Source organism: Antechinus flavipes, chromosome 3, assembly GCF_016432865.1.
Source record: "Antechinus flavipes isolate AdamAnt ecotype Samford, QLD, Australia chromosome 3, AdamAnt_v2, whole genome shotgun sequence".
Lineage (NCBI taxonomy): Eukaryota > Metazoa > Chordata > Mammalia > Dasyuromorphia > Dasyuridae > Antechinus > Antechinus flavipes.
Window position 1 is genome coordinate 575535261 of NC_067400.1, and position 17306 is coordinate 575552566.

The 17306-nt window shown below is 39.2% G+C and overlaps 1 protein-coding gene across 1 annotated transcript in view; it reads right to left on the minus strand.

Annotated features, from left to right (window-relative positions):
- Positions 1-14185: 14185 nt before the first annotated feature.
- Positions 14186-17306, minus strand: part of PHACTR4 (phosphatase and actin regulator 4) — a 102346-nt gene continuing 99225 nt past the window's right edge. Inside the window, exon 14 of the mRNA XM_051988041.1 lies at positions 14186-16438. Within this exon, the coding sequence (XP_051844001.1) occupies positions 16423-16438 (16 nt within the window). The 3' untranslated portion in view covers positions 14186-16422. The remainder of the gene's footprint in view (positions 16439-17306) is intronic.

Here is a 17306-nt window from a genome sequence, read left to right on the forward strand (position 1 = left end):
AATGGAGCAGTAATGAACTGAACCAGCTACACCCAGCGAAAGAACTCTGGGAGATGACTAAGAACCATTACATAGAATTCCCAATCCCTATATTTTTGTCCGCCTGCATTTTTGATTTCCTTCACAGGCTAATTGTACACTATTTCAAAGTCCGATTCTTTTTGTACAGCATAATAACTATTTGGACATGTATACTTATTTTGTATTTAATTTATACTTTAACATATTTAACATGTATTGGTCAACCTGCCATCTGGGGGAGGGGGTGGAAGGAAGGAGGGGAAAAATTGGAACAAAAAGTTTGGCAATTGTCAATGCTGTAAAATTACCCATGCATATAACTTGTAAATAAAAGGCTATAATAATAATAAAAAAAGATTATGTTCCTGTCAAGAGATGGAATGTCTTGTGGAGCAATAGCCTGAAAGATACTGTCACTGGATGAGAGAATACATGTCAGGAAATAAGGGATAAGAAGAAGGAAAAGATAGGAGAAAGTTAGGTTATAAAAGGTTTTAAATGCCAAAGAGAAATTTTTTGTTTGATACTGGAGGCAATAGGGGAGCCATTGGAGTTTATAGTAGGGTGTTTGTGTGTGTGTGTGTGTGTGAGAGAGAGAGACAGAGTAGACAGAGACACAAAGAACAAGAGACAGGAGTACACCATTGACTGGCAGACTAAATCCATAGTAGACTTTAGATCTAATCACAATTAGCTACAGTAAGGAGAAAGACACCATCAAAGGGAAAATACTATGAGGGAGAGAGTACCTTGTAGGGTACTTATTGTTACTAATCTCTAGACCACCAAGAATCTAGACCACTCAAACCACATCAATATCAGATGATTACTAAATTGGGAGCCTGACGGACTAAGAGAATCTTGTTTTCTACAATAATAGAAACGATAGGAAGAAGGGACTGGGAGAAAGATCATGATCTCTGTTTTGAAGATGCTGAATTTTAAAATGTCTAAGGGACATCTAGTTTTAGATTTCTGAAAGGCGGTTGGAGATACCAGATTGAAGTAGAAAAGGTAATCATCAGCATTAAATCCATGGGAGCTGATGAGATCACCAAATGAATGTGGAGTACAGAAGGAGACAAGGACCTGATGTGGTGCTGGATAGCTAGGTGGGCTCAGAGAATCACAGTATACAGTCTGGAAGCCTAGCTGGGAGGCAAGATGGGAGGAACAGTGATTGAATCTTCTTTAGAATTAAGAAGGTAAGTTTCAATGGACATTCTATTACAGTTTCCACCCAGGTAGAGGTCTCTAGAAATCCTACCTTTACTTATCCAATCAGAAAGGCTAGTTTTAATGTCAAATACCTGAGATTATATCTTCCTTATAAAGGGCCTGCTTGTACAGTAGGTCATGCTAAACTCTTTATTAGAGTTAGTCCTCTCCTCCCCTCTCAATGACTTGCCCCCATCTCACTGTGTCTTCCCTTTAATGGTGTCTTCTTCCTGGTTTAATTGTAAATTTCCACTAGGGAATTTATCTTTTTAAAATTTCTAACTCCTCTTGGAATTTAACCCACTTTTTGCCCTTACAAATTCTTTTGGGACAACTAGAGATAACAGATTTTTTCCCCCCTATAACTGGGATACCCAGAAGTCTCTTGGAAGGCTAGTCCAAGGACCTTCTAGGAAGGTCCCTAGTCGGGATCATCAGTCATCTCTCCAAGACATTTTTCCAGGGGAGAGCTATAAGAATAGCATTTTTTCTTTGTTATTCTCCAGTAGCAAGGACACCTGGAAGTCTCTAGGAAGGCTTGATGAATCATTGATTAACTTCTATGCTCAGTGAACTCTATGGTCAAGCGTACCTTCTTTGACTAGGAATTCCTGGTCTTGGGAACATGTGCAGTTTGGGGCATACTTCCCTTTGGGAGTCCTTGTCATTTTCACATTTCAAGCATATTTTTTCCACAATTTATTCAGCTGTTCCCTAATTGATGGACATGCACTCCATTTCTAATTCCTTGCCACCATAAAATAAGCTGCTACGTGTGGATCCTTTCCTTTCTTTTATGATCTCTTTGAGATATGTACCCAGTAGTGATGAAGAGGGGACCCCAAAACTCTGAAAATCCTTGAAGGAGAAAATCTCCTTCAGTTCTGCCTCAATAAGAGACTGTTCCCCAAGTACTTTTTCCTTTAAATGAATTTAAGTTTTAACTCTTTAAGGGGAGAATGAAGCGGGTTGTGGTCCCTTTAAGAAACTGTGTTTCCTATTGATTTGTGATTCCTTTCTGATTCCCAGCCCTTCCTGGTTGAGACATTTTCAGTTCAAGATGCCAGGGCCTTTGATTGACAAATCCTGGTCAAAAGCATCCCATTGAATTCCAATAGGCGCTTCTCTGGGCTTGTCCCAGCCCCATAGGATCTGAGCCAACTTGGGCTCTCCCAGCCCCCATTCTGATGATTTGCTCCGGTTTCCCAACTCCCATCAAGACAAAGCAATATAATGAGCTTCCATCAACTTAGGTGTTTGCAGATGGACCTTGGCAGTTCCCTTTTTTGCCAAGGTCTTCTGCCCACTGAGAACTGCATTCTCAGTGCAAAACTCCATTTTCCATAGATCTGTCCCCTGGAATATTCTTTCCAGTGCTATCCTCTCTTTACCCTCACCTATTTCCCTAACCATACTTTAACCTTACTTCCAATCCCCATAATAAACTTCTTTTATCAATCTAGGTTTTCAGTTCTGTAAATTCCTTTACAGAGAGCATCTGTGCCACCAGAAGGGAGTCCCCAAAACTCCCTACCCTTGCACCGAATCCCAAGAGGTTGCAGGGGAGCTCCATTTGATTCCCTGAACCTGCCTCATTTAACTCCCTGACCACCAGAAACCCTAATTTCATTTGGGTTCCCCAAATCCAAACCTCATCAGTGACACTGATGGATCAAAAGGTATAGACAGTTTGATAGCCCTTTGGGCAAAGTTGCAAATTGCTCTCCAGAATGGTTACAACATCAACAAGGCATTAGTGTCCCAATTTTCCCACATCCCCTCCAATATTTATCATTATTTTTTTCCTGCCATCTTAGCCAATCTAAGTGGTACCTTAAAGTAGCTAATCTAAGGTGGTACCTTAGAGTTGTTTTAATTTGCATTTTTCTAATCCATAGTGATTTTAGAGCCTATGACTTTAATTTTTTCATGTGAAAATTGTTCATATCTTTTGACCATTTATCAATTGGGGAGACTTGTGTTCTTATAAATTTAACTCAGTTCTCTGTATATTTGAGAAATGAGGCCTTTATCAGAAACAATGACTGTAAAAATTTTTCCCAAGTAAACTTACAGTTTTTTGAGCTCCAAGTAAGAGTTGGATAAAAGTGGTCAGCAAAAGTGGATGAATGACCCTGAAAAGACCTTGGTAAGCCCAGACAACAGAGTAGTAGGAACACTAATATACTGCATGATCAACTGTGAATGATTTAAGGATCAATCTCAGCAATATGATCATCCAAGAAAATTCTGAAGGACTTATGATTATAAAAAAAAAATTGCTATCCACTTCCAAAGGGAGAATCAGCGGAATCTGAGGGCAGATAGTGAAGCACAATTTGTTCACTTTCTTTTTCTTGCATTTTTTTTCCATCAATTTTTCAGAATTGTTTGCATTATTTCATGTGTATAAATGATATAAATGTATGATATTTCTCAATGGATGGAAGGGGAAGAAGAGAGAAAATTCAGAACTCAGAATTTTTTTAAAAAGGAATTTAAAAAATAAATACTTTGTAAGAGAAAATGATGTATTTGAAAATAAGACTATCTGAATTTAAGTATTACTTGTCTTTTCTAGCTGTGTCATGATCCTATGACCTAACTCCTATGACAATCATAGATAGGTGTGATTTGTGACATGCGCAAAAACTGTGAATGTCACAAATTTGTGACATTCCACAAATGTGGAAATATGGAAAAAATTCCCACATTGCAGATTCCCTGGGCTAAAGAAATCCCACATCTTTCTTGTATTCTGTGTGTAGCATACTGCCCCAGGGTCCTTGGTAAATGGAATATTTAGGTAAAACATTGTCTCTTTCCTCTGTGAGTTCACTATGTAGGAATGGGGAATATGATATCTAGACATAATTTAAAAAATAATAATAATAGCTTTTTATTTTTCAAAATACAAAGATAGTTTTCAATATTCACTCTTACAAAACTTTGTGTTCAAAATTTTTCTCCCTTCCTTTCCTAGACAGCAAGTAATTAAGTATAGGTTAAACATGTGTAATTCCAAATATAGTTCCACATTTATCATTCTGTGAAAGAAAAATAGGATCAAAAATGGAAAAAAATGAGAAAGAAAAAAAGCAAACTACAACAACAAAGGTGAAAATAATATGTTGTGATGTACTTTCAGTCTCCATAGTCCTCTCTCTGGATGCAGATGGCTCTATCACAAATCTATTGGAATTGCCTTGAATCACCTTTAGAGATATTTCTACTGTACAAGATTACATAATAAGTGCTATGTGAAAATACCTATGTGGTAGGTCTAAAAGGGCAGGTTATACACCTTGAGGGAAGATGAAGGAAGGATTCCTAGAGTAGGGGCCATTTTAGTAGGTTTTGAAAGACTGGATAGGAATTCAACAGAAGACAAGGTGAGGACATTGGAGATACAGCAAAAGGAAAGAGGCAAAGGAAGCTCTGGGTGTGTTCTGTTGGGGCCAAAAATGGAGTTTGTTTTGTCTGGAGCATAACATGGGTGGAGAGGAAGGAAGTGAAATATGGCTGGAGAGAGAGAATGGCATCAGAGTTCGAAAGATCCTGGATGCCGATATGAATCAGGCAGGGAGTCTGAAAAGATTTAAGGAAAAGAGAAACAGTCTATGTTGGAATCTTTACAAACTGCTAACTCATTAGAGTTGATGTTTTGGGCCAGAAGCTGAAACAAGGTACTAAGTAGAACTAATTAATACAATGCTTGTGTTTACACTTTTACTCATTGGAATTCACAAGTATGGGAGATTCACAAAGTAAACTTTGTAATTTTGTGAATTCACACCTCCCTTGAAGTTCTTAGGACCAGAGAGCACTATGGGAGAAAATCCATAATCCCTCTCTCTGGTATATAAGAAGAAAGCAGAAGCCCAGGGGGGAGAATTCAGCCAAATCACATGGAGAGGGGGCCGTCAAGTCAGAAAAAGCCAAGAGTCGGAGTTGAGCTAGAGCCAGAAGAGAATTACTTAGGAAGGCAAGAGAGACAGATTCATCTTTGTACTGGCTGGAGGCTGAAGGGAGCAGAGGCAAAGGACGAAGCTGCAGGAGCTCTCAGAACCGAGCAGAAAGATAGGCCTCTAAGAATCTAGCTATCCGGGCCCAAGGAAAGAGACAAGATCTGGAAGGAGAAATATACATTTGTATTTTTACCAGCTGGCTGCATTTGGGGTAATTATTATTATTATTATCTTTTATTTATTTATTTGTTTATTTTTATTTTTATTTTTATTTTTATTTAATAATTACTTTATATTGGCAGAATCCATGCCAGGGTAATTTTTTTTTTTTTAACAACATTATCCTTTGCACTCGTTTCTGTTCCAATTTTTTTCCCCTCCTTCCCTCCACCCCCTCCCCTAGATGGCAAGCAGTCCTTTATATGTTGGATATGTTGCAGTATATCCTAGATACAATATATGTTTGCAGAACCGAACAGTTCTCTTGTTGCACAGGGAGAATTGAATTCAGAAGGTATAAATAACCCGGGAAGAAAAACAAAAATGCAGATAGTTCACATTCGTTTCCCAGTGTTCTTTCTTTGGGTGTAGCTGCTTCTGTCCGTCATTTATCAATTGAAACTCAGTTAGGTCTCTTTGTCAAAGAAATCCACTTCCATCAAAATATGTCCTCATACAATATCGTTGTCGAAGTGTATAATGATCTCCTGGTTCTGCTCATTTCACTTAGCATCAGTTCATGTAAGTCTCGCCAGTCCTCTCTGTATTCATCCTGCTGGTCATTTCTTACAGAACAATAATATTCCATAACGTTCATATATCACAATTTACCCAGCCATTCTCCAATTGATGGGCATCCATTCATTTTCCAGTTTCTAGCCACTACAGATAGGGCTGCTACAAACATTTTGGCACATACAGGTCCCTTTCCCTTCTTTAGTATTTCTTTGGGATATAAGCCCAATAGAAACACTGCTGGATCAAAGGGTATGCACAATTTGATAATTTTTTGGGCATAATTCCAGATTGCTCTCCAGAATGGTTGGATTCGTTCACAACTCCACCAACAATGCATTAGTGTCCCAGTTTTCCCGCATCCCCTCCAACATTCATCATTATTTTTTCCTGTCATCTTAGCCAATCTGACAGGTGTGTAGTGGTATCTCAGAGTTGTCTTAATTTGCATTTCTCTGATCAATAATGATTTGGAACACTCTTTCATATGAGTGGTAATAGTTTCAATTTCATCCTCTGAAAATTGTCTGTTCATATCCTTTGACCATTTATCAATTGGAGAATGGCTTGATTTCTTATACATTTGAGTCAGTTCTCTATATATTTTGGAAATGAGGCCTTTATCAGAACCTTTAACTGTGAAGATGTTTTCCCAGTTTGTTGCTTCCCTTCTAATCTTGTTTGCATTAGTTTTGTTTGTACAAAGGCTTTTTAATTTGATGTAATCAAAATTTTCTATTTTGTGATCGGTAATGGTCTCTAGTTCATCTTTGGTCACAAATTTCTTTCTCCTCCACAAGTCTGAGAGATAAACTATTCTATGTTCCTCTAATTTATTTATAATCTCATTCTTTATGCCTAGGTCATGGACCCATTTTGATCTTATCTTGGTATATGGTGTTAAGTATGGGTCCTTGCCTAATTTCTGCCATACTAATTTCCAATTATCCCAGCAGTTTTTATCAAATAATGAATTCTTTTCCCAGAAGTTAGGGGCTTTGGGTTTGTCAAACACTAGATTGCTATAGTTGACTATTCTGTCTTGTGAACCTAACCTTTTCCACTGATCCACTAATCTATTTCTTAGCCAATACCAAATGGTTTTGGTGACTGCTGCTTTATAATATAATTTCAGATCAGGTACAGCTAGGCCACCTTCATTTGATTTTTTTTTCATTAATTCCCTTGAGATTCTCGACTTTTTATTGTTCCATATGAATTTTGTTGTTATTTTTTCTAGGTCATTAAAATAGTTTCTTGGAAGTCTGATTGGTATAGCACTAAATAAATAGATTAGTTTAGGGAGTATTGTCATCTTTATTATGCTCGCTCATTTGGGGTAATTATTGATCTGAACTGATACTAAGGCTGCTTCCAGAAAACCTCCCCGAGAAACCAACCCTTTCTCTCTCCCAGAGAGAACCATCATCTTATATTATATTAAAAAAGAAAAACACCACAAGTCTAGATAAGGAAAGCAAAGAAGGCAGCAGTCACCTTTTGTGCTTTTTTCCGGTTTTGCTTTGTAACCTCCCCTTTGGTGTCTTTTATCAGACTTATCCCCCACTCCTCATTAGTTTCAGCCTTCTGGGTCCTTTTCCACTCTATCTCTTGGGACTCTTCCTTGGATTGTTATCACTCTAAACTTTTAATTATATTTTTCCAATTAGCAAGAATTGATATTCTCTCTCACTCCTCCTCCCCCTTCCATTGGAAGGAAAAAAAAAAAAAAAACTTGTAATAAACATGACTAATCGAGCAAAACTGCCTTAGCCATGTCCAAAAATGCATATCTCATTTTGTACCAGGAGTTCTCCACCTGTCTGTCAAAAATTGAGTTTGCTTGGATTATTGTTAAGAACTTAACTGATTTTCCTGCATCTAATCTCTCTCTTCTCCCAGCAGTTCTCCATAGCTGCCAAAAAAATCCTTCCAGGGTACAAGCTTGGCCAGGTCACCCTCCATTGGTGGAAGTATTTCTCTGTCACCTCTAGGGGAGCCATCCATTCCTTTACAGTAACTCCTTGGGCAGCTTGATTTCACATTTGTCTGCTCATTGACCCTATGAAGTAGCCAAACTCAATTTCTGTTTAATCTTGATTTGCTTTTTACCTCCCTCTCACTATTCTTACCTTACTTGAAGGCCCCAGAGATTAGGTACCATCTCCTCTTGGCAGCCTTCCCTAATTCCTAGCTATTTATTCTTTATCCAGAGTGTATTGGGAGGTTCAAACAGGAACAAGATAATGCATGAAAAGCATTTTGCAAACCTTAAAGTGCTCTATAAATACCAGTTATTAATGGTTCATGATCATCATTATTGTTGTTTCTAATATGGTGATTTCATTCTCTGAGGCTTTTTACTGAGCAAACTCAAATGTTTTCAGAGCAAGACTGGGATAAAAATCCTTAACAATTGGTTTCTTCCTATCCTTTACCTGCCGAATCTCTCAAGTGTGCACTAGCACTTTTATTTTTGCACTTTCAATAGTATTTTTTCCAATTACATGCAAAGATAGTTTTCAACATTCATTTCTGTAAGATTTTGACTTCTAATTTTTTTCTTCCTCCTTCCCTTCCCTCCCAAAGACAGCAAGTAATTTTGACGAGGTCCTGAATGATGTTTTGGACAGAAAAAAACTAAAGAACTGATTCCTGAAGCAGAGAGAAGGCACTGACAGAAATCAGTTTAGCTCCATAGTCCTACCCTCTGGGGAGGTCTTCTTCAAATTATGTCAAACCCCTAAGATCCACATTCTGTAGCAGTTTCCCCCGAGCACTGTCACTTTGCCATGCCCTGTCAGAAATCCCAGTCATGTCCCCGAAGGTAAATTTGCTATAAAATCTACTTTTGGGCCATCCCATGGCTACTGTCCTCATTTGGGTCAATCTGCCCTGGCACTCTGCCTTATGCCTCTACCCCCATGCCAATGAGCATCTCCTCTAGGACAGCCTTTACTAGGCTTTCAACCCACTTTACTCTGCCAGCTAAGAGCTTGCCTCAAACTCATGGGTGCTCCCTTTCTAAGGTAATTTTCAGTTCCACTGAGGAACTTCTTCTGTAATGCTTTCCCAACTCTACTTCATATTTACCACTCCTGGTGTTTATTGTATTCCTTCATTTTGTCTGTAACCTATTCTAAATAAATCTGCCTTTGGCCAAAGAGAATGGCCATTTGTGAATTCTTCACATGACTAAACTTCAATTTTTGGTGGCTACCATCATCTGGTGTCTATATGACCCACATCATGTTGGTCCTCAAACCACATCATAATTTTTTTTTTTTTGGCTGAGAATGGGGTTAAGTGACTTGCCCAGGGTCACACAGCTAGGAAGTGTTAAGTGTCTAAGGCCAGATTTGAACTCAGATCCTCCTGACTTCAAGGCTGGTGCTCTATTCACTGCACATCATAAATTTGATATAGGTTATACATGCACAATATTCATTTTTAAAAAAGATTTGGAGTTCCAAATTTTTCTCTCTCTCCCTCCCCTCTCTCTTCTCCAAGAGACCAAGTAATCTGATACAGCTTATACATATTTCCTCATTAGTCATCACACATTTACGATAATGATGTTATTATCATTTTCTTAAGTCTAATCAACATAAAAATAAATCAAGTCCAGATTTGTAGGGATTGACAATTTCCAAGGTACAAATACTCATTCTGAAAACCTGAAAACATAATCCTCTTCTCTCATTTTTCAAATTACTTAGTAGAATGCTTAGCAGCCTGTATTTTGTAACTCCATCTCCTGGTCCCATATGAATATAAAGTTCTGGTGCTTAGAGTCTCTTTCTGTCTGCTGCCTGCTACAATAGTTTACTAAATTTTTTTTGAATTGTGTTGTTTCCAGGATTACAAATTTATAGTTATAAGAAATCTATGAGGTTATAAAGTTCAACTCAACACTTTTTTCTTTTTCTTTCTTTTTAATAAAAAAAAATTAAAGAACAAAAATGAATTTTCTCTTCTCTCTACCTTTACATTGGGAAAAAAAACAAAAGCAAAGAAACATAACCCAACACTTCCAAGAAATACGCATAGTCAAGCAAATGATTTCCTGCCTTGGTCCTGTCCAAGCCTCTGTCTTTGTCTCCTGAGTCCATCACCTCTTTATTAGGAGGTGAAGAAGCTCTATACCAAGATGTTCCATTAACCCATCTCTCCAAATAGCAGTACTGCTCTGGTGTCTGTTTGCATTTGTTATTCTATGTACACAGGAGATACTTGCTTCAGGGAGCGGGGTTGCTTGGTTAGTTTTGAACACCTCTAAATTCTGAGAAAATTTAATATACTTTATAATTTGATTTTTAACATTAATCTGTAATATCTCATTTTTCTGTTGAAATCTTCTATTTCAGGCCTAGACCTAAAATAATCTCATTCTAATGGAGTAATGTGATCTCTCCTAGCACCCGAGGCATCAATCTAGGCAGAGACCCTTACTTTGATTTACCCAATAAACAAAAGCCAGCCTTAACTGGTTCTCCTTCAAGGACATATCCTTTCTTTTCCCTTTATCAAGATTTAGGATAACTAGTTCCTCCCAAAAAAAGGAGACCAAGCCAATAAAAACCTGGTTGAGATGGCTTGTTTTTCTGGCCAAATTTTCTAAGAGATAAGCTGGGTTTTATAAACTAGCAAACATTCCATTTCTTAAGTGCCACAAAGGTGCTGGTTTTCCCCGTTGGAAAGCCATTTTCTTTAACTGTAGACTGAGCTGCCTCTTCTGCCCCACCAATAATTAAGTAATAAATAAGTAATGGGAAGAAACATAGTGCTCTAAAGCCACTTCCTCATTAAAACATCTATCTGGGATGCTGGGAAGAATATTATGGACTGCTAAGGGAAGTCCAAATTATGTATAGTTAAGTCAATTAGAAGAAGACATACTTAAGTATAAAATGCATCTTAGGTACTCTTTTCATGCAAATGGAGAGTAGTCAGTAAAATCCCTTTGTTACCAGATTTTTTCATGCTGTTAATAAAGGATATCTTTCTTGGGATTCTGCCAAATCCTTCACCCACAGTAAGTGAATGGATAGTGCTCCTGACAAAAGTAATTAAATCAGGAGAAAGTTTAGATGTTTTTGATGTGTTGAGTTTAAGATGCTGGGAAGAATATTATGGTGGTAATGACTTGTGACTACTTATGGAGTGAAGATCAGCAGAGAAATCATAGTCAGAGTCATTGAGGGGGTAATTGAATCCATACAGTGAATGAGATTACTTAAGAGAAGAGCACCTCAGTGAATGAGACTGACTGGATGAAGTTTTCTCAGTTTATGAGACTAGGCCTAAGTCACATGATCCCTATTCCCAGAGGAAGAAGATCAGGTCTTGGATCCTGGATCCAAGTCATAGGAAGTGAGGTGACCCACAGGAAGCAGTCAACATTGGTGACCATTGGTCAGTGATAGTTATTTCCTTTTAGTCTATCCAGTGAAAAGGCTTGGGTCTTTTGCCTTTTAAATCTCTCAGATTCCAGGAGCACATGGTGGGAGCTGTGACTATATAAATGCTCTCTTTGTACCTGTAGATGTCTCTGATTAGTTAATTTGGGAAAGAGGGTCTTGCACCCATCCCACATATCAGGAAAACTCCCCTTCATAGATGGGGAAGAGAACAATAAGAAAAGCTACGTCAAAGTCAGAATAAAGCCTTATGGAGAGGGGTGTTTCTGATACTCATTGGACCCTAATAGCATGGGGACTGAGAAAAAAAACGAATGGATTTAAATAACCAGGCAATCACAGAATGTTCATTTCTTATTGGTGGGATTGTAATTGTAACTAATAAGATTTAGAATCATCTTGGATCACCACGTTGCTGAGAATAGCTAAGTCAATCTTAGTTGATTGTCAAACAATCTTGCTGTTCCTGTGTACAATGTTCTCTTGATTCTGGCTCACTTCAACTCAGCATCAGTTCTTAGGATATGCTGTTCTCTGGAAATCAGTTGGATATTTTTCCATTTTCCTTCTTTCTGCAGCTGTCAAATCTCATCAGCCATTTTGCTTTTTCATTTTGGACTGTTTTTTGTTGCTGCCTCCTGTAAAATTGCAAACCTCTGCCCATAGTTCATTAGGCACTCTATCAAATGTAATCCCTTAAATCTATTCATCATTACTTCCTATTAAGGTTACAATGTTTAATCTTTCCATCTCCCTTTTTTGACCACACCTAGCTTACCTTGGTTTATCAATCTTACATTTCAGGTTCCTATGCAATTTCTTCTTCATCGCATGATTCTTGCTTCTCACCAGATGTTGCTTCATTTAGTTACTGGAGCTACTTGTAGTCATCATACCATAATTTTCCCAGTAGCACATTGGAAGATACAAGAAAAGTATATGCCATTTCCTTCTCCAGCGGATCACTTTCTGTCTTAATTTTCCTCTATGACTCGGCCATTTTGAGTAAATAGGTCATTTGAGCCATGCAAACCCCACTGCCATGACAAGGATGTGACTGGAAGCAGGGCAGTGAAACTTAACCTGTCCTTTATCCCTTTCCCTCTGAACCTCTTGGAAGTAGGACCTTATGGCTCAGTAATTTCAGGGTTCTAGGATTCATTCATCCAATAAATTCATGGGCGATATAGACATTAAAATGGAAACATTTGGGAAACTAGTAAGTGTGGGTAAATGAAGTCTTGCAATCTTCTTCAAATAAGAAATTACATACGTGTGTTAGATTAGCATGCTATAGATAACTGCCAGAAAGCTCAAAGGTTAAGTGACTGGGATGTTCTCCTCCTCCGATTAATCAAGGATACATTTTAAGCTTGAAATCATGAAAAAACATAAGGTCCTGGCCATGAACTGAGGCACTGGGAACTTCACATAAGATTAAGTTCCTAGAAATGAACAACATACTTCAGAGTTAGATCATAAAAAACAGAAACCAGGGTTGGTCACAGAACAATGCCTTTCAAAATAATATTTTAAGATATATAAACAACATGATTTCTCTCAGCAAATGGCTCTGTTGAATTATCAGAAACTTGTCTCCTTATTTTCAACCACCCATTTGCCTTGTGCTGGTTACAATAGCAAGCCATTTCATAGGAACCTAAATTCTTGGTGAAATGATGTGATCCAGTCAGTCATGGTATTCCTAATTGTCATCAAGAAATGGAATGCTGGGTTTTTACAAGGAACAGAAAAGGTCCAAATATTCATTTTTCAGGATGAGTTTGACTCAAGGTTTTTATTGGGACAGGTGACAAGTAGCCATTTAGCCATGGCAAAATTGTTGGGAATCAACGCTAGCTACAGAGTAATTCAAGGATTGGGGCTTTTCCAAGAAGGCCTGGAGCTTACAGTCAATGACTGTAATCAATATTGTAAATAGATGTTTGTAGGTTGTCTCTCCATGAGACTATAAGACAAGGACTGCCTGGCACGAAGGCTGACCGAGTGGTTTGTGTGCATGTCCTAACTTCCTTACAAACGTTAAGCACCCTATGAGCATTGATGGGTGTATTCCATGAATTCCATTGTGGAAAGAGCACTGCAGCATGAAATAAAAGGACACGCTTTCCAGTACTGTTTCCTTCTACTAAGCATTCTTTGGAAATGATGGCATTGAAGTTTTCCTTAGCTTCCAAATCCATAAATTGGGACAATATTATTTGTACCCTTTACTACGCTGGTTTGGGATGAGAGTCAAATAATATACCATATATCAAAGCATGAGTCACTCCTATAATTGGACCCATGTAGTAAGTAGCACACTCCATTTAAATTTTACTCTCCACCAAACAGTTGAAGGCTGAGAATGAAATTTTATCATTGGTCCCCTGGGATCTCTTTTTCCTCCATGAGAATATAAAACATTAATTTGCAGTAATGGTGATGTTCTCTCCCAAACCACACAACACTGACTACATAAAATATGCATATATGTATGTGTGTGTGTACTCTCCCCCCTCTACTTTATAATGTCACCCATTATGTTAAATCATATACCATTCTGGAGCTTATCTTGGCATACAATATGAGATACACATATTTTAAAATGGAAATTTGGTTTAATTTCAAAATTTCAAAGGTTCTGTTTATTTATTGGGCCATATTTGAACTAGTAAGTTTTGTTACAATTAGACAGTTTTAAATTAAGTCTTAATTTGGATAAACTCCCCACTCAACTGTTCCATAAAAGGTTAACTGCAGAAATTTTCCACATAGGCAAACAAAGGACTCGGCACAGGTTTTGTGTATAAAATAGGAAAATTTTTTTAAAAATCTATAATACTTTAATAATTAATATTTATTGATAGGAAGACTGATATACAATGTAATTATTTCATCTACAAAGAGAGTTTGTACATCAAGAAAGCATTCTGAAGTCTAAAATATCAGGTTTTTCTAGAAAGAACTTTATCTCTTCTTTACATTATATGAATTTTTGATAATTATAAGGAAAGGGAAGTCAAAATCCATTTTATAAAAAACCCTGAAAAAGACTGGGTCCCTCCCACCCCCAAAAAGGACATGAATGAGATGAAAGGTTAATGAGGCTCCCTGGTGGCACACAGAAGGCAGACTGGTAACCCAGGACACCAAGCCTGGCACCAGCTTGGCACCTTTGGATCAGAAAGTAAAGGCAGTGAAAGGAAGTTGACAAACCCCAGAAAATGCTGGTGTGGGTTCATTCAGCTAGAGGTATGTTTGAACTACGCCTCTGTCAGGCAGAATGACTAGGAAAAGACAAGTGAGCAGTTAGCCACTTGAGTCCACCTGCCTTCAGCTGACAATTCACAGTCTTCGGTAGCACCATAACTTGCCTTCCTGTTGTCATCCTCAATCTTCCCACAGGCCAAGGATACAGCACCCCTCAAAAGCTCTCACTGACTCCCTGGTCCTCATAGAAACACAGCCTTTAAAGGTCTTTTGAGCCCTTAGCTGGGAATTGAAATTCAATTATTTCACAGTAGGCATCACACTGACATACTGATATAGAAAGAGAAAAGAGAACAGAATTGAGCCTAAGGAAGGGCAAACTAGGGGGACAAAGTAGAATATAAGGGGAAGAAATAGGAGAAAACCATTTAGGAAACTGGCACAATGGACAAAACTTAGGGGGGGGGGGACATAAAATCCAACCCCCACCAAACCAACCACAAAACCACATTCAGCAGTGAGAACAGGACTCCCCCTCCCCCCACCCCCCCTTTCATGAGTAGGAATCTAGAACAAAGAAGGTTGGACAGTTCTCATCTAGAGGCACCTGAAGACATGTTAAAAGTGATGAACAAGGAGAGCCCTGGAGGGGTGAGGGCCCAGGCACAGGCTGTGTGCGCGATGGTTTGCTAGGAGACAATGAGCCAAGCTTGAGTGTCAGGAAAGATATGAACAGCTCGGCACATGGGAGGTGGAGGATGGAGGGCAGACGGGGCTGGGAAGGGCCAATCGTTCTGGAGTGAGGCTGCCAAGGGAACAAGACAGGAAGTGGTGCCAGATCCTGCTTTCGATGCTCCCCAAACATTATGGGGGAACCCAAGGCCTCTGGGTGTGACTGCTTCTGGCTGCTGGTAGAAGAGGGCCCCTCCCCGATGCTCCAGCTCCGTCCTGCAGGAGAAGGCAGCTCTTGGTCAGCAGTGATTCGGCTGGTATGATAAAGTACAAAAGCCAATCAGACAGAGGTGATATTTGTGTCTGCTTCCTGCCCACCTGTGGGTAGTTTTTCATTTTGTTTTTGCATCAAGAAAATATATATACACGTTTCTCACTTCACTAATGCAGAATCTGGTGTTGCAGCTCTAAAGAAATAAACAAAAGGCCAACAGGAAAGAGAGATTTTCCCACTACTCCCTGGAGACTATTTACAATCAAGACCCTGGCTGACTGGTGTCAAAGGGGAAGTCAGTGGATCGTGGGCATATTTTGGGCCCAGCTGTCCAATGAAGAGTATTGCTGTGCTACGCGAGGTATAAGACAGTGACTGGCCTGAATAGTGACCCCACCCTCGGAGGAGGCCACAAGGCTTTCCCTGTCTCTCCCAGCAACTGCCAGGCTGGGTGGAAAGCCACAGCGAGGGGGGTGGCATGTCTTGTTCTCAGGAGGCTGGTGACGGCAGCTTCCGTCTCTCCGCCGGCTGGGTTGGGGCTCAGGGACTCTGCCATGTTGCTGAGCGGGGTGTTACGCTTGTAGGGCAGCAATTTCTTAGGGGCAGCAAAATATACGTGAAAATCCTCCCAAGAACTTTGAGCTTCCCTTTAAGTGTGAGGTGCAGTCCGTAAAGATGGAAAAGCACTGGTATATAGTGTTCAGTTTGGCTGCAAGGGTCCTTGCGATAATTTGTTCCAGTGAAATGCTACATTCAGAGAGATGCCATCCACCTTCGAACTATGGGCGAGTCCACTTATGGACATGCTGTGGAGAACTAAAGGATCTTCCATGTATTTAGAGATGGAAGCAGAAAAGCAGCCCTGTTTGGGAGCTTATAAGCTTCTCCCCCAGAGTCAGCATCATGGTCGATGGAAGCTAAAATCAGACAGACAAGAGAGAGGTTATAATGAGCATGCACAATCAATATTCTGCTCTTCTCCCAGCAGGTGTATTATGTAAGGCTGAGATGGGCAGGCTAGAACTTAGTGGGTTCTCCAGGGCCACAGAATCATACTCTTCAGAAACCCTGAAAATTCACCCAGTTAAATCTGTGAGACCTAAGCATGAGCCCTCAATCCTCTCCACACCAAGGAGTTCCCAGGCTTATCTCAAGGAAATCCATTCAATGTAGGAACTGCATGTGGGTGAAGTCTGCCCCCATCTCCTGCCCATTAGTCTTAAGCTCTGCCCTCCAGGTGTCAGACAAAAGAAATATAACCTCTTTCTCACGAAATAGCCCTTCAAAGACTAGAAAGCAGATCATTGTCACAAACCCTCCTATTTCTCCAGAGTAAATATCCCAGATTCTTCAGCTAACTTTTCTACAGCAGGATTTCCAGTCAACTCAGCACTCTGGTCCCCCATTCCAGTATGCATTCTAATTTCAATATACTAGAGTACCCAGAGGTAAATAAGCAAAGCCATTCTTGTTCTGGACTTGATTATTATAGCTTAAGTCCCTTTAGATTTGGGGGCTGCCATGACACAGTAGTGACAGATATGAAATCAGACCAACCTTACAGGACCTTTTCAAATGGACTGTTTCTATAAATGTCACTACATCCAAAATGATTGCTGCTATATAAAATCTTCTACATACAATGAACAGTGCTAAGGCACAGGGACAGAAAGATAAAAATCCCATAGGTTCTGTTTTTTTGGGATGATTAAGTGGAGGAAGTAAGAGAAAATGCACACAAAATTCATAGTTATGTGAAGAAAGAGGAAAGAAAGCTAAAGAGAT